Source organism: Morone saxatilis, unplaced genomic scaffold, assembly GCF_004916995.1.
Source record: "Morone saxatilis isolate NCDOM2014 unplaced genomic scaffold, NCSU_SB_2.0 Contig18, whole genome shotgun sequence".
Lineage (NCBI taxonomy): Eukaryota > Metazoa > Chordata > Actinopteri > Moronidae > Morone > Morone saxatilis.
The window spans coordinates 83359-96502 of record NW_023339740.1 but is presented as its reverse complement, the minus strand read 5'-3'; the positions used below and the strand labels follow the sequence as shown (position 1 = coordinate 96502).

The 13144-nt window shown below is 43.4% G+C and overlaps 1 protein-coding gene across 3 annotated transcripts in view; it reads left to right on the top strand.

The window, feature by feature from the left end:
• si:dkey-19e4.5 (UBA_like_SF and PTH2 domain-containing protein) overlaps positions 1-3930 on the top strand; it is a 6632-nt gene extending 2702 nt beyond the window's left edge. For all 3 annotated transcript variants that reach the window (XM_035662118.1, XM_035662117.1, XM_035662119.1), the window contains exons 3-7: positions 785-856; positions 968-1042; positions 1331-1428; positions 2192-2306; positions 2488-3930. In XM_035662118.1, the coding sequence (XP_035518011.1) occupies positions 785-856; positions 968-1042; positions 1331-1428; positions 2192-2306; positions 2488-2574 (447 nt within the window). In that variant the 3' untranslated portion in view covers positions 2575-3930. The remainder of the gene's footprint in view (positions 1-784; positions 857-967; positions 1043-1330; positions 1429-2191; positions 2307-2487) is intronic.
• Positions 3931-13144: the final 9214 nt, after the last annotated feature.

Genomic DNA, 13144 nt, shown 5'->3' with positions numbered 1-13144 from the left:
TGCCAATTATATAGACTATTTAGTAAGAAAAAGAACAAAACAGTATATGCATAATAACTTGGAACACAGTGTATATAATGTGAACACTGCACTACTACTACTGCACTACTACATAGAGACAGTTACCTCATTATATTATTACTTTTCTAACTAGAATATTTCCAGAAATTGTTTGTACCAAGTGTCCTCAGGGACAGTTTTTACCACAGCGTGTCTGCACGGTCTCTAAAATCAAAGAGTTTGAATTTTAGACCTTAAAATGTCTTAAATAGGATTTTGACCGGTCTTAAACATTGATTGGATCAATGAAGTTAAGGTTACTTGTATTAAGTTAAATTTTTCAGTCTCACATTAAAATTTGTTTTAGGGAAAATTTTGTATTGATCATACAAAATGAAACCGACATCGATTTTCCTTCATATCCTTCTTCCCCCTTTTTTGCCAGTATGGATGTAAAATAGGTCTTTAGTTGCGTTCCTAATGGTCTTGCAGAGGTCTTAAATGTAACCTGTTGAAACCTGCAGAAACCCTGTACCAGGACTGAGAGACAATACAGGCCTAGAGCCTCAGCTAAAACAAAAAGATGAGTAAGCTGACTTTGGAATATGGAAAGGAATATCTTATTGTGACACTTGACCTGCCATTGTGATAAACAGAATTGTTTAGTGTTTTCTGCTTCTGGGTCCTTAGGGAATAGGACTGGGTAGCATTTGGACTGGACATTTTTGTGACTGGCATCACTGCTTTGCTCCTTGACCTTTTTCTTTGTTTCTCACCACTTCAGGCACTTCTGCACACCCGGAACGTGTCTGCCGAGGAGGCGGCCATGTACTACTTCAACAAGCTGGAGAATGAGGTGCCCATAAGCTAGCCTTAGTCCCCACAGGTACACCTTGGTACATTAGACCTTGTGGAGTTTGTCCAAATCCAAATCTCAGTGTCTCTCTGTGTCTGCTCTGACCCTCAGGAGGAGGGAGACGATGACCTCATGTTTAAGATGGTGTTTGTGGTGAACATGGACCTTGCCATGGGTGTTGGAAAGGTAGGTCCAGTGGTGCCAGTGGCAACTGTGTTCAAATACTCAATCCATCCTAAAGAGAGTGTATATAATATTGAACAATAGCTTAGTCGTTTTAAGCTTAGTCCTACGTTTAATAACTCCTGCCTCTGGTTTTACAATGATGTAAAGCTGCCATGTGTTCTCTTATTTCACAAAGCCCGTCTTTGATTTGCATGAGTTCCAGGTTCTTCTCGGTCAGAAACGGCACAAAAAGGTCTGGAAAGTTAAACAGATGTGTAGGTGTAAACTCTGCGCTGTGTGTTTGTGCAGGTGGCAGCCCAGGTTGGCCATGCTGCTGTGGGTTTGTACCAGGCTCTGCAGGAGAAGAACAGCTGGAGGGAGATGGCCTGGAAGTGGGACCACAGCGGGTAAGGCCTGTACAGTATGTTGGAGGAGAAATGCATGTCTTTCATGTAGTCTTAAGTTTTGAGTTCATAGTCAAAGCCTTAAAATGAGTTGACTTTGTGCACTGAATATGTGCAAATGTTGAGGTTATGTTATATCTTACATGACAAGAAATATTCAAAGCAACAATTGACAGCAATAATCTTAAGAAGCTTTAACAGTCTGAAGCTTTTATTCTTGTGCAGAGTTCTTTGAAATAGACCATAGTGAAAATAACAGTTTTCAGCATCATTTCGGAGGAGCAAGAAAGTTCAAGTGTTGTCAGAGCTGGGCCATATAAAAGTCTTATATCCCGATGTGGATATGAAATTAGCTATATAACAATACATTTCACATTATAACACATAATGAATACATAGTTTGTATAAAATGACCACTGTGTCACACTCTTCATACCCAAACCACATTTGTGTGATAGAAGTAGCCCCTCTTTTAGGTACGAGCTCCTCGTTTTGTCTTGGCTGGTTGTTGTCCTCGTCCCACTCTGTGTCACCCTTTTTTTTTTCCCCCAATCATTGCTGCACGGCCTGTCTGTGTTCTGCATCAGTGTGGGATCGCACTTGCTTCTCTCATTGTTTGCTTTGTAGAATTGCTCAGCTCCAACATTGTTGACTACAGAAATCCTTTTTGATATATTTTACCAACACTTACAATATTGTTGAATAATGAAGTCATTTGTAAAAAACATTAATAATGAACACGTTCATGTGCATGGTGTTGATACAGAGCCAAGAAGGTGGTGGTCCAGGGCACTAATGTGGCTCATCTACTGGAGCTGCAGGCTCTGGCTATGAGCCTCAGCCTGCCCACTTACCTGGTCCAGGATGCAGGGCTTACCCAGGTGAGGGAAACAGACCATTTGTGTTGTGTGTAATTGTATTTTGGAGGCACTGGTAGTCATTCCCAAAATATTGTCACATTATTAGAGCTAATATATTTGATTCTGTCAGTGTTGTACTGTGCCTTGGCATGAAGATGTTATAGAATCTGAGCAGTAAACCAGCCCCTGTTCTGTCTGGCAGGTGGAGGCTGGGTCCCGCACTGTCCTGGCCATAATGGGCGAGGAGGAGATGGTGAACAACGTCACTGGGAGTCTGAAGCTGCTCTGAGGGGCTCAAACCCACAGTGGGGGAGGCATGGCTCTGCAGTGCCACTGTGCAACCAGCAGAGGGCAGCATTTCCCAGCGGCACGGAGAGTCTTGGCATGCAAGAGTGTAACAACCTTTTAAAAAGACCTTAAGAACGGGGGAATGTCCCAACACCAGAAAACAAACACTCTCAGCCATTTGTTTCCCTTTCATTCTTTGTCGCCGCTTAGTCGGCCGTTGAGAGCAGGAGGGGAGAGAGACCGGTTCTTCACAGGGGAACAAGACGAAGGCAGTCTTTTTCTTTTTGGTGACCTTTCTCTTTTTTTAACAGGCCACTTGCTTAGAGGAGTCTTATTAGAATCACTTTCCAAACAGTTCTAGTCTGTTGTCCAGTTTCAGATTTGACAAAGTCAAATAAATTTTTGTTTGATGGTTGACCAATATTGGAATTATGCGTACTTATTAAAGGGGCCGTGTACTGTAGCCTAATACATAATGTAATTATAATTACACCCATAGCAGATGTAGTAGTCCCCTGTTGGATCCACTACCCCTGAGTGAAGGGTAACTTATTAACTTAACTATGTGAACACTCATTTTTGACGTTTAAATGATTTTGTGTCTGTATGCGACTATTCTCCCAAAGATCCCTACCCTGTAGACTGAATAACACTAATTATTATTATTATTATTATTATTATTATTGATAAATGGCTATATTTTGTATACATATGCCTGTTAGGGCCATATACTGTATAATCTGTGGTGTGCCATCCTAACAGTATGCACAGTTACTGGACTTTGTTGTATTGTATTTTTTTTTCTTTATGCAGAAGGAAAAAACCTTGAGTTATACTTTTTGGATTTCTTGGTAGAATTTGATGGTGGGTGAGTGTCTGTGGAGCCAAAATGTCATGTAGTAAAGGTTTGTACTAGGCCTGACTTTATGCACATTGCCTGTTGTGGAAAGTTTACAATAATGAAGTCGATCAACGTACAGCTTGAGAGAACGCAGATGATGTATGACAACTGTTAAGGACTTGGTGAAACGTCTTGCGCACTAATAATCTTAACACACATAGAATGGTGTGTGAGCTGTCAAGTGTCTTATGTTCTCACTAACAAATATTTGTGGCCATGAGCTGCCACTCCCATAATTCTTAGCTAAATGTCAACGATTTTATTTGTAATAGAAATCTTTAAAAAAAAATGGCAGTGTTATGCATGCAGTGTATATTTGAACAGACCATTGGAATCCCAAAGTTATGTCAATTTTAGTAACATGTCCACACTTTGATACCTCCTGTGTTATAAAGTCATTTGTGTGAGTGCTTCAGACTATGGAGACAATTAAAAGGCCTCCAGATTAAGTAACAAGCAGCCTGAATCGTGTTTTTCCCTTCCAGACTCGAACAAACAGACTGGCGCATATGAACAGAGATTTGCCGGGGCTGTGGCAGTGAAAGCAGTGTGGGGGAGGGTTGAACACAGCCATGTTGCAGTGCGTGGTTTGGACCGGCCATATGACATTGCTTTTTTACCGCAGTAACAATGGCAGTATTGTTAAATATGGCCACTGCCTACCATGGCAGTCCAGCTTGTAAACGGTCCTTTTAATTATTAACTTCATGACGTTCTCGGAAACGATTCTGCTCGTGTTTATAAAGGAGAAAAAAAATAAAGGAAGGGAAAGCGGAAACTAAACGTTATTTTAAGAAAACTGACAAGATAAATGTTAAGTAACGTCAAAATTAAAGTGTTGGTGTTAGCTTTCGTGTAATTCACCGAGCACTAAAAAAATGATTGTGTTTACACCTATTTAGAATTCATGGCTAAAAACTACGTTATACCTGCGTAGACGAATTCAGTATTACCTCATTTGTGTAATGGTGGCTACTACACCGATTCCATAACCACTGCTGTGCTGATGTCGAGGGATAGCCCATAGTTATGGCATTATAAAATAAGTGAGCATAGTATTGAACTACTTTCTGCTTTGTTCGGCCTAAAACCTTCACTTCACGTATCCATACGCAAATGTCAGATATTTTGACAACCAACATTATGTTTCCTAATTCTGCGTTATGAAGCTCGAGTCTTAATTGTATTACACCCACAGCCGCAATATAACGATTGTATTATTCTGCTGTCTAATTTCATCGCCCGTCAGACCTCTGCAACAAATGACGTTGGCATTTATCACCACAGCCAATCAAAGTCGCCCCTCAAGTCTCATGACATGACAAGAAACCAATCGCGTCATTGGGACGACTTGTTTATAAATATCTCTGTCCAAATGGCGAAAATATTTTTTATTTGCTTGTATCGTTTGGAAATAACGTCTCCATTTGACGCTTTGTAAATCCAGTGTGTGTGATAGGCTAGGACAATAGAGTTACATTATTCAGCAAGAAACAAGGGCTGCGTCTCAATTTTCTTTGTAAATTCTAATATCACATGAAAAGTTACACTCGTTTTTTTCGCCCCTTCCTCTGGTAACGTTACAACTCCCAGGTGAGTTTTATTGAGCCGCTGCTACTGCTAAAAGTATTTTCGTTGCGTCGGTCACTTTTTCTGTGGCTACAAGTGTGGGAAGAGACTGATATCAGCAGCGGGAACAAAAGTAGGAGGGGCCAGTAATAAGTAGATGCAACCCAGGAGCACTGGTCAATTTCCCTGTCCAACCCCTTACCAGATGCTACCAGAGCGACACCTCATACTCCATTCATCTGACATACCGGTAGGTGGGGCTGACCCAGTGGGCTAACCCTGCCTCTGGTGTCCCTGGAACTGGGCCCCAGAGACCCCGTGTAGCTAACGCTCGCTACTATGTATTGGTATGAAAGCTCCTTCCACGTTAGATTGATGAATGTAACCCTCAAATAAAAAGCATTAATCCCACTAACGATTGAAATTAATTCCATGCCATTTGAATTTAATAACGAGCATTTCCCGAAACTTTGAAGGTACAGATCCTCTGTTGGGTGTCAAATTGTCTCCCGAATCCGGCCACTCTCTCCTGCTCTCCTCCTTGTACGCCACCAGTACACACATATCATAATGGAACTGAATTTTCGCACCCCTCCTCAAAGCAGTGCCCGCCCCGTTTTACGTAGTCGCCGGGAAAAAAAATAATCGACGCTGTAATATACCAAATACTTGCATGTATATCTCGTGTGTAACATGACTGACACATCGCCGTCGAATCATTGGCGAGAGGCGGGATATCACAGCAAGGGCCGCCCAAGGAGAGAGCCCCTGCACGGTCGCCAGGGAAACCCCGTGGCGTGGTTGTGTGTCAGTTTCGCTGGGACCCGCGGTCGATGCCGGTGAGGAGGGGGATGGGCGCCTCGGCGAATGTAAGGACCCGAGACAGAATCAGAGCCCTGTATCACATACAGCAGCATATACCCCATTATAAATAGCGACTGTAAATATACAATACACTAAAATAAATGGATTTATCCACCGGGGATCTATAATAGACACTCAATGGATGCAGTGCACCTGAACAGGACAGGGAATTTAACTTTCCGTCTATGCGTGGGAGACACTGAGAAGTTTGTTTCCTACCCCTGGAGAGGGAGCTACTTTTAAGGGCAAAGGATACAGGAGACTCCGAGGCCGGACTACAGGCCTACTGGTCTGGTTGGATTTGATGTTTGGATACTATAAGGACTTCCTACTGTACTTGAATTTGCCTCGCTTATACAAGTTTGGAATGCCTCTTTAGGTGAGTACTTTACATCTGCTTTAATTGTTAATATCACCCTCTATAAGGCAGGCAGTAACATAAATATAACAGTCACGTACTGACCATGTTTTCAGTCAACCAAACATAGCTATGAAGCTAGCCAACTTTGCTAGCTAACTAGTTAGCGTCCAGTTAAGTTTATTAGAACAAGTTGGTTGTCCTCCGCTATCTTTCCACTTTCAAGCGGCTCGCTTGGGTGGTTGAAAAGCTCCCCATATTGACGGTCTGCCTTGCAGGGCTGCTCTGGGCTGTCTGGACTGATCTTCCAGGATTTTTGACCAGCTCCTCGTGTTGTTTTTGATAGCTAGCTTGTTAGTCTGGCAATCAACCACATTACTAGTTATATAATAGCCAGTGTTAAAACGTATTTTCAAGCAACCATGTCCCCAAAGCTCTCAACGACATTCTGCAAGTTTTCAGGAGTTTGACTTGTGTAACGTTCACTCCATTAGAGGTGTCTACAGTTCAGGCTTTTCCCTCAGTTTTCACACCAGGGATGAACCGGTCACATTAGCTATTGTTATAACGATACATTGCCATTGAACGTTAGAGGAATTAAGTTTCACACCAAAGCCCTATGGTTTAGCAACACATGTCTGTGGTTTTGAAGCATTAATAAAAAAAATCTTATTTTGTTGAGCAAGTTTCGATAATGTGTTTCTACATAGGTTTAACATACCTCAACGTTACACACTCAAAACAACATCAGCAGCACATCACAGCTACTTTATTCGCTTTTGTTGCATAGTTGTTATTAGGTTAAATTTAGAGCAGAATAGACCCATCTATTGGGCTAGGAAGTTCAGGATCAGACCGCGTAAGGTAATATGCAAATGCAAACTTGTTTTATTAGAACCAACAACAATTTGTTGCATTGTTATTTTGACAGCAACGTGTTAAATGCTATTCTGGGAGCAGGAAACTGTCGAATTATTTGAAAGTTGCCCATGACACAACTTGCAATTTGATCATTATTGGGCGACTCATGTTAGCTAAGCAACCAGCTGCTGTGTTGGTAGCAGACAAGCCATAGGCAACAATTGCTATACTAGCCCTTTAGCTAACTTTTTGGATGTTTTCCAGTTGATTGTGTCCTCATTTTGAACCAGTACTTTATTGCAGACCCACACTATGGACCTCTCGTTATGTAGCGTATACACCAGGAGACGTGTCTGTATAGCGAACTGGTTGCTGCTGTGGCTTTCTGGACGAATACGTCTATTTTTATGAAAAATACGGTGTCTGCATCATGGTGGTGTTTGGATACATCATGTTAATGCATTTGTCGTTGGCAACATTCCTAACTTCGCTCAGGCGTGTGAATCAAGCTGAAAGCTCGGTTTTTCCTCTATTTGTGCTTGTTATTTCCCCCCCCCCGTGTGGGACCCAGCAATCAGAAAAGCAGATATGTTGGCTAGTGACTTGCTGTTCTTCACCTCCCCCACCTACCAACCCCCAGCCTCGGTGGCGGTTAAGAGAAATGGGTGGTATTTTAGAGGGGAGCTCTTGTTTCCTTTTTTAGCCTCCATTTTTTATTTCAACGTGTGAGTAAGTGTAGCATTGTTGATCCGGAACGTAGCAATCACAAGTTTCGACCAAGTTCGAGACCTCGTAGCTGCTATTATTTTTAATCACCATTTCGCTGTTTGATGATTCAGATATTTTCTTGACAGTGAGAAAATGCCACATTTTCATCTGCAACTCTGTTGGGCTGTTTCAGCCATCAGTCTCAATATTATCTCCTTTAGTGGAATTGATGAGCATTTAGAGGTAAAATGAAATACACTGGGAACTGCGAGCCAGCCACAACTACAGTTGACAAGTGAAGCTGGGAAATGGCTGAGTGATTAAATAGCATGTGTTTGTGCGAGGGTTTTTGATTTATTAGGACCCCGCGTCTCCCGAGCACAAATGGCTGCCCTCACCGCCGCCTGAGTAGCTGTGCTCCACTCGGCTGCACCACGTAGGCTCGCATTGTGCTGCGCCCGGAGTGCGGAGCGGTGGACACAAGCAGCACCGAGAGAGCAGACGTTATTTTTGCTCTATCAAACATGTTTAACTCAATGAATGTGCCACCGGATGTGTGACTGCCTTCCTGCAGTCATATTTGTGTCTGACGTGTCATAAAGTCAACTGTTCATGTTACTCTTCGACTCAAAAAGATTAGATTGAATGCTTTAAAAATGTACATTTGTTGTGCGAGTGAATCTGCCATAATCATTTATACTTGTGGGTAAAAAATCCACTTAATAAATCTGTTTGAAAATGTATGTGGAGCTTCAAGTAAGTGTGTTTGCTCCTGAGCTGTTGTCGACCTTGCTTCATGAGTACAAAGATTACACCCGTGCCCTGCTGGGGGTGTCCAGCCGGTGCCAAGTATTTGGATTGATCTAAAAGCTTGTTGGAAGCCTCATTGCTGTGTGCTGAGCCTTGTTTTCATTGGTTGCGACTGACATTCTCTGAATATGTTTCCCATCTTTTAATAGACAGTGTGGGCCACAAGCTTACAAACCTGTCCACTCAGAATCATTGGAAACACGAGCCCCTCCAGCACTCCCCCTGACCCTGGCGTGCCTTCCTAACTCAACCTGCCACCCTGGGAAAGCATGCCATGTACTGCCTGGCTGCTTGTTGCTGCTCTGTCGTGAACTGACCCGCCATGTTGGTTTTTGTAGGCCTCTATAGCAGCTTCAGATGATGTTTTCTAGTGAGATACATGTGTAAGAGGTGTTGAGTTACCACAATTGGTGAAAGAGGACTGCCTTCAAGAGCAGCACTGTACTTGTATGTGCAGATCTGTCTGCAGGATGTGGACCCTTCTTTCCCAATATGGGCCTCTGAAACATTGGAGATGTGAGGAATGTGCAGACATTCAAGGTTAGCCTGGCCCAGTTTTCTGTTTACTAAAGAAATAAAGTCTCCCGGACTCATTCATATTCACAGAGTGGTTACAAACCAAGAAATATAACCGTTAGATGACGTGCCCTTGAAAAACATGATCAGAATAGGTGAGCACTGTATTCTGATGAGTCTGGATCATACAGCGTACAGAATGTAAATCCGGTTTGTGTGTGCTTTTACAAGAGGGAGTGAAGCAGGATGTTGGCCCATTTCCAATAGAAGAAGACAGGATTCTGTCTTGGTGCAGACGGTCGGAGAAGAGAGAGAGGGGGTGTTGCACTGAGGAATGGGAATGGGGGGGGGGGCCTGTCTTTTTCGCTTTCCATTTGCATGCTGATGACACTCTGTATCATTACATGGAGGGCAGGTGTAGCTATTGATATGTTAATATGGTTTCATGTGTGTTGTGCCTATGTGACCAAGTCAACTGAGCCAGGGTTGTCGCTCTCCACCTGTATGGAAGCAGAAAGATTAAATTCACAAGTGAGAAGCAGTCGTGAGCATTTTGACTCTGAATTGTGGTTTGACTGCAAGATTATTAGTCACACCTTAGCATATGAATATTAACAATGTAAAAAAGACATTTTATATCACGTCCTGATTTTCCCCTGTTGTGTCAGAGACTGACGTGGAATACCTTCTGCCTTTTCTTTTTATTTGGGGACAGATATAGCACCAGTCCTTGTACCTTCCCCTCTCTGTAGCTTCCCCTGTGCAGCTGCTGTGTGTTGTGTGGCTTGCCGTCTTGCACAACGGGGTTAAAAACAAGTCGCTCTGACGCCTGCCTCAGCAGTGCATTCCTATTGGTGCAGAAGCTCTGGAGCTGCTCCAATGGGGCGCAGCATTTCCTCTGCGCTGGGGGAGCGGTGTTGCAGAGGGCTGTGCTGGTTAATTCTGTTTCGTGCCGAGAAGCAATGCTTCTTGGGAGAATAATGGAGGAGGAGGAGGAGGCTGAGGGGGGGAAAAAAACAAGGCCGAAAGGGGGGTGAGGCAGGCAATCTACGTAATCATCTCTCTCTCTCTGCTCTCTCTCTCTTGTTCTTGTTTTATTGCACCCTTATGTTTTGTCCTTCATTTCCTTTTTCTTTCTCTCACTGTCACGCTGCCTGTCTTGCGTTCTTGTGATACTTGGCCAAGCCTATAACAGCAAAAAAAAAAAGCTCACCAATATTCAGAGTTTCTGTCTCTCCACCTTTTGAACTGCAGGCAGCCATTTTAGGCTCCATCACATTAACCCTCCTCTCTTTTTCCTTTCCCCCGGTCCTGTCTGTCTCTTTCTTTCATGTAACTAAGCAGGACAATAAAGGAGACCAAATAATAGTCAATTCAAATACCCAAATGCTTTGTGTGAGGTGAAACCTAGATTGCAAAACCCACAAGCACATTTCCAAGTGTGTTTGCTCAGAGGGTGTTGTCAGGCAGGGAGACGGAGCAAATAAGGAGCGGGGCAGAAGAAAAACAACCAAGAGAGCTTTTGCACCAAAGTCAAGCCACTTGACACCAACCCGCTCACAGCTGCCCTGTTTTGTAATTCACAGCAGCAGTGCTAAAAACAAAAGGGGAAAGGAATGGCTGGTGCCAGGGTTTTTCCTGTTCATAAGCACCTCACTCTGTCACCTTGAGCAAATGGTTCCTGTTGGGAAGAGCAAGGTGGGTGTTTTAGTTTTCTTTTCTGTAAACAGGCTTTTGTCTGTGGCCATTCACTCAGGATTCTTAAACAGGTTTGGTCTTAAAATAGAGCACCACCCTTAAACCTTTTGAACCTAGATTTCTTCATGCTAAAGCATTGTAGTTTTTTGTTTTTCAAATACCCCCCCCCCCCCCCCCCACACACACACCACACACACACACACACACACACACACACTATCATTTATGTTGCCTTTCTCAAGACATTTTTGGTTTGTTGTATTACATTCATCAAGTCGAACCAGTCAGTGGGACAGTTGAAGCCATACAGCAGTTCAAAATGGCTGCCACTCCTCTGGGTTCTTTCTTAGACTGACACCTTGCAATCTTGCACTGGTTCGTCTCACATATGTGTTGTGCTGCAAATGTTGTTGCGAGGTGGAGCCAGGACAAACCCTCTTGTCGCTCTGGATAAGACAGTCGGCCAAAAGAGGAAATGGAAATGTCATGTAAATGTGTTTGTCATGCAGTGAGATCACGTGGTGATAGACAAGAGGGTGTCTCTGGTTTATGTTATGCCAGAGCATGAGCTTATCTAATAACAAGATGGCTGTTTTGGGCTCCCTGCCGCTGCTAGACCACTACTTGGAAAACATTCCTCCCCACATTTGGGACATGGCTTACAGGGAATACTGCTACCATGAAGACTGAGTGTCCTCTCTAAAGCTCTTTAAATATAACATGTTAATCTCAATCAGATGTACAACAAACACAAAGATTTTGACTCCGATGCCTCTATTGTTTAATTTTCTTTTAAGTTTACAGCTGTCTTGTCTTAGGCACAGTTGCTTTCAGTTTGACTTCAGAGGGGAAAAGGAAACAGAAGCAGGACAGAGAGGTAGTCGAGCCCAAACACAGGCAGCAGTAGTTTTGTTCAGTTTTTTCTTCCTCTAGGTTACTGAGCCTCAAACAGACAGTGGCTGGCTTGTTTGCCCTGAAACAGATGATTGATTTTGTGTCATGCCAGCCCTGCTGTCGACTGCTCTCTCCCCCACCCCTCTTATAGCACCTACTTGGCCTTTGTTCTCCATTGTGTGCCTCTCATCCCCGGCCTGGTCCCGGTCCATTCAAGCAGCTGGACATTGCTGTGTTAATGGCGGGCCACTCAGCATGACAACAGCCACATCACTGCTAGAGCTGAAGCATTATCTAGTGACCATACAACTGAGCCATAGGCCCTTTGAAATACAGCACACCATCTCTTACTGTGGTGCCAGATTTTTGCCCGATTTCTTTACATCATTCCTTTACCCCCACGTCTCCACCCGTGCAGACTAAGCTTTGTTGTTATATTTTTGTGTGGTTGCATGAACAGTTGGTCAGTGCCCCAGTCACAGCTTGCTCCAGGAGTGTTTTCAGCTGGCTCTGCAGCGGCCATATCTGCTTCAGGAAGCTCTTGTGCTTTGTAATTGTGGTAAAGGCCTATGATTGTGCTGCTGTAGTGAGAAAGGGTTTGTCCCATTACATTACATCATTGTTTTATTTAGCTGGGGTCAGAGAGTTTCTGGAAGACAACAACACAATTTGGATAAGATGGTGAGTGAAGCGATGTTGTAATAGCTCTGTGTTATTACTGCGTGGGGGCTTGCACTTGTTGTTTTTGTCTTTTTTTTTCTGCTCGGTTGGGCTCAGACTGTTACGTCACCGTGACAATGGAAGCCATTGTGAATCATTACAATGTACAAGTTAGCAACATACATATATAAATACCTGTGCTAAAGGCCACTTTTCTCATTCTCTCACCGCAATCTTCTTTTCTGCTGTATGTTTTATTTTTTGACATATGAAACAGGCTAGTAGTAAGTGGCCAATATTGAGTATAAAATTCATGTTAGAGTCCTTAAAGTGTGTTTTTATGTGTGGTGTGTGTGTGTGTGTGTGTGTTGTGTGTGTGGGTGTGTGTTTTTTCTTTTTTTTTTACCTCTTTGTGATATTGTATGTGTTTGGGTGAGTGTGAAATAAGATCTACAGTGAGCCTTGCTTTCTCCCTGACCACATATCCCGTTTGTCTTAAAGCCAGGCCCTATTGATTTGCCTGTTTTTCATCTTCAATTTCCTCCTGCTGTAGCTCAGAGAGTGCAGCTCGACCTGCGCAGTGCTGGGGAATGGCAGATATATTCATATCCTGCCTTGTACAGCAAGCATGTGTGCGGGGGCAGACTGAGGGGGCTGGTGTAATCTCGCTGGACTGAATGTGTGGTGGAGGTTTGGCGAGGCACAGGTGGACGCTGCGAGCATGGACATGCT